This window comes from Nestor notabilis, unplaced genomic scaffold (assembly GCF_000696875.1).
Source record: "Nestor notabilis isolate BGI_N333 unplaced genomic scaffold, ASM69687v1 scaffold1054, whole genome shotgun sequence".
In the NCBI taxonomy this organism is placed as follows: domain Eukaryota; kingdom Metazoa; phylum Chordata; class Aves; order Psittaciformes; family Psittacidae; genus Nestor; species Nestor notabilis.
In genome coordinates, this window is record NW_009924005.1 from 41,453 (window position 1) to 45,699 (window position 4,247).

The following is a 4,247-nucleotide window of genomic DNA, read 5'->3' on the forward strand; positions in this document are numbered from 1 at the left end:
ATGTTTTTGTATTTTAAGTGAATTAATGAGCTATAATTAGTAGTGATCTTGGAGACGGTGATCAGAGAAAGCGTTTTGCATAATGCAAACACTACACAAATGAAAGTACTGTCTGTCTGAAACAATCAGACAAGGTTCCTTTCATTGTAATTAAATGTTAACACCTTCCTTGCTTCTTAAAATGTGCTTTGTACTTTACACTTGAATGTCCTCCCATGCCACCACCCCATCACTATTTATGATACAGTCACATTTGTCATAGCAATGGAGGTTTTGAAAATGTTTTACCTGACTTTTAACAGATGGATGTTAATGGAATATTTATTTACAGAATAAAATTAAAACTTCATGCACAATTTACATTATCAGCTTTGTTCTGAGCTGGTGAGCTGTTTTTCCCAGAACTTGGGACCCTTCAGTCACAGCTGCATCAAAGAAAGAGCCACAGAGAATGGAGATTAAACAATTTCCTAAAGCTAGAAGTCTTGATGAGAATCTATTATTCCATATTAGAATCCCATAATTTCTCCAGACACTACCATAAGATCAAAGATGTATGTTAGAGCTTTGGCATAGCCCATGATCAAAAGGAACATGTTCAATTTACATTTAGAAAACATTTCCATCAACTACATTTTTCTGAAAATTTGAAAGTTTTGTGATTTTACCTTGTGCACTCAAAACAACAACAAAAATATTAACCCACAGGCATAGAAAGGCTGAAAAGCTAGAAGACAACAGGGAAAGACTTGGAGAGGGTCCCTCTGGCAAGGCTGCCTTCCTCCATCATTTGCAGAAACCAGCCTAGGTGGCCACAGCTGTCAATTACCACTTTCATTTAAGTGCCTCCATCTCCATGCAGGTGGGATGAATATCACTTCAGGGAACGGTGGTAGTATTTTAGAGCTGTTGGCTTTAAAATCAGCCAAAGGCTTCTGTAGGAAACAATTTCTTCACTCCTTTCGGTAATTTGGTGCCACATCACTTAAGAGACCTATAGACTAGAGTGACATCCTGTTTCTTGGGTCCTATTGCAAAACGTAAACCTCATCATGACCTTCACTTTGCTTTACAATAATGCTCCTGCAATTGCTCTGCAGAAGTCTCTTTGCGCCTGTCTTGTTAGATTACCTAAAGATTCCTGTATTCTGCCTGAAAGATTGCAACAAATTGCACTGCATTAGGGATGTCCAAGACAGAGGAAAATGCATTTCCAGACACTCCGGCCACACAAGTGAGAGTAGACCACGTTTTTAAACATGAGCATATCAAAAAAAGATGCTGCAAGGACAAGGTGTAAATGTCCTAAGATACGCAGCAGCAGGGGCAAGGTGCAGAGGAGGTCAGCCCTTCCCCACCTGCCTGCACTGGGTGATGGAGCAGTGCTGGTGAGGGTATCGGCCTTAGCCCAGCCCAGTCCTCAGCATGTGACAGCAAGCTCTTGAGAGACATGTAGTCCTGCTTTCAGCTCTCGAAGCCCAATGGAAGATTTCAGAAAGACAGCTCAGACTCATAGAGCTGCCCAGGGGCTTTTGCTGTGCAGGGTCAGGGCATTGCCCTTTCCCTTGCACTGTGGTACCACTAGAAATATCAGTGTTCCTCCAGGCTAGAAAACTGTTAGCTCCATAACTACACATGATTCTTTCCAGACAATGATACACTTGATCCCTGGCCACAAAGAAGACTTGGTCTAAAAAGACTACCAAAGTCTACAGGAATTTTCTTTTAGCAGTGAGCCATAAATAAAACACTAAGCAGTCTTTCCTATACACACTTCATCCTAAAAGTGTCATTTATTAGCAAATAATCATCTCACTTGAAATCAGTAGGATTATTCGAGTGTACCAAAACAAGGCAATTTGAGAAGAATTAAGCCTAATTAAGGTACAAAACAATGAAGGAAATTTACAAATAACCAAGGCAGAAAGGGACATGCTGTTCTGGAGGGAGATGTTTGCTTTATGATTGTGTTATACTCTGAGTCAAGACATGAATTCCTTTCTGAAGAAGAGAAACAAGGGAAAGATATAACAATTTAAGTGGGAATGTGGGACTGGGAAAAGGAGACAGCTAGAATGTGTAAGTGCGTGTATATATATATGGCATATATACTGTGATTTTCTGTGTCCCATTGTCTTTCATGGACCTGTCTCACCTGGGAGACTACATTTTCCATGATCCACTGCTTACCCTATACGAAATAGGGAAGGCTGGTGTGGGGCAGAAAACACAGTTCAGCCATTAAACTTGGCCAGCCGTAAGAAAGCAAGGGACCACCGGCATCCAAATTCAGCTCGCAGTTAGGATGTTCATTTTCAGGAAGGGCACATCCCTCTGAAAAATATGGTCAACATAAAGTACCTCAATTTAAGTGTGAAAAGCATTAACTGTCTTTTTAAAATCTAGGCCTTATTATCAGAAACGTTAAAAAAATGCTGAGAATTGGCTTCCCGACACTAGGCAAATTCATGACAGTCACCCACACTGTATAATCAGAAGGTGAAATACTTCTAAGTAATGTAAGAAAGTTTCAGAATAACACAATGTACCCCAGGTATCTTCAGGCTTTAATGGGATTTTATTAGGTTCCCTGAAGCAAGGAGAGAAGCTTTCCGAGAAATGGAACTAACAGATCTTAGCTTCACATCTCTCCAAACTGATGCCCAGGTGCCAGGTTCAGTCCTGTTTCTTCATACATTGGGCAAGTGATGGTAATGAGCTCCTTTTCCAACATTTCCATTTGAGCTGTAATGTCTGACACAGTGTTTTTCACAGCATTCAGCTGCAGCTTCAGTTTATTGTAATCTTCTTGGAAGGCTCTGTTCACATCATAGAGAACATGACAGCCTGGTTTCTCCCCAGTGATATGATGGTTCACTTTCAGGAAAACGTAGAGGAGCTCATGTAAGTCCTGGAGAGCCCGGAGGATTTCATACTCACTCTGCATGCTTGGGGCAGACATGGTCTTATCCTGGGTTGCAGTGGGGTTTTTGTTTTTAGCTCCATGTTCCTGCTGGGGGGCTTGGCCAGGGTTACCTTCTTCCCCAACTGTGATGGCACCAGTGTCCTTCTGAAGGTCTGAGCTGATATCTTTGCTATCTTCATTGACTGTGATGGTGTTAGTATCCTTCTGAGAATCTGAGCTGGCTTCTTTGCTGTCTACATCAAATGTCACGGTGAAGATGTCCTTTTGAAGATCTGAGCTGGCATCTTTGCTCTCCTCATTGAATGTGATGGCACAAGTGTCCTTCTGAAGGTCTGAGCTGGCATCTTTGCTCTCTGTGACAGCTTTTTGGTCTTTCCAGGTAATGTGGACTTTTCTATTATCCTGCTGGAAATCCCCTAAGGCTCTTTTCTTTTCCTGGAATGCCTGGAGGGTTTTGTTGCTTGAGCTGATCTGAAAGCCTATATTCCTCTCTTGGAAGAATGAGAATGGCTTATTTTCCTTCTGGATGCTTTGCTGAATGGCATCACTGTAAATAACCTGGACAGCTTTGTTCTGTGACTGCTGACATTGTAGAGCCTTGTTTTCTTCCCAGAGCATCCTGTTTTCTATCCGGAGGACTTGGTTTTCCTCCCAGAGTGCTCTGTTCTCCTCCCAGATGCTCCACTCATTCTGTGCCTTCTTGCTAAAGACTTTCTGGGAAGGAAAGGATGGCTGGCAGCAGATCGCATTCACCCATTTACCATCCACAAAGACAAACATATCATCCTTCACTTTCATCCATGGGGCGATAAATTCTACTTCAGGCTCTGCATGCTGCATGCTTTGATTCACCAGATCAAAAGCAGACATGGCCTTTCTTTACTAAATTGAGGAGGACTGTGTGAAAAGACTTATCCAGGACTTCCAGGACTCCTCTGGCAAGGAGTAGGTGACGCAGAGTGGTTGGAGAAGTGTGATCAGGACTGAAAGAAAAGGGAATACAAATGCACAGAGTTACTGACAAAATTCATGTTCAAAATTAAAGTACATGAACAAATAAGTCAGTTCCCACAGTTGTCTGTGTTGCCCCTTTGACTCTGAAACGAATACATCAGAAACCTACTTTATAAAAGGTGAGAAAATTGGCATTAGTAGATAAAGCAGCTCTATGGCAGCACCAAAAACTTTGGGATAAAACCCTGGACTCTTATCCCTGTACCTCATTTTTACAGACATGTGAGGGAGTAAAATGTAAGTATATCTTGCACCTCAGAATAGCCTGTTCCCAAATGACTGACACATGAATTAAAAACTGTTATGA

At 41.8% G+C, this 4,247-nt stretch overlaps 1 protein-coding gene across 1 annotated transcript; it reads right to left on the reverse strand.

Moving 5' to 3' along the window:
• Window positions 1–2,641: 2,641 nt before the first annotated feature.
• On the reverse strand, window positions 2,642–3,796 carry SPERT (spermatid associated). Its single transcript, XM_010012418.1, has 2 exons — window positions 3,287–3,796; window positions 2,642–3,127 (listed from the first exon to the last, which is right to left on the reverse strand). Exons 1-2 carry the CDS (start codon window positions 3,794–3,796, stop codon window positions 2,642–2,644), a joined length of 996 nt encoding a protein of 331 aa, XP_010010720.1.
• Between the last annotated feature and the right edge of the window lie 451 nt (window positions 3,797–4,247).

What these genes read in the sequence shown, in the direction of transcription:
- SPERT (XM_010012418.1), bottom strand. Translation starts at nt 3,796, where the DNA reads ATGTCTGCTTTTGATCTGGTGAATCAAAGCATGCAGCATGCAGAGCCT. An exon ending in CCTGGAAAGACCAAAAAGCT is followed by an intron (nt 3,128 to 3,286) that starts GTCACAGAGAGC and finishes GATTCTCAGAAG; the next exon opens with GATACTAACACCATCACAGT.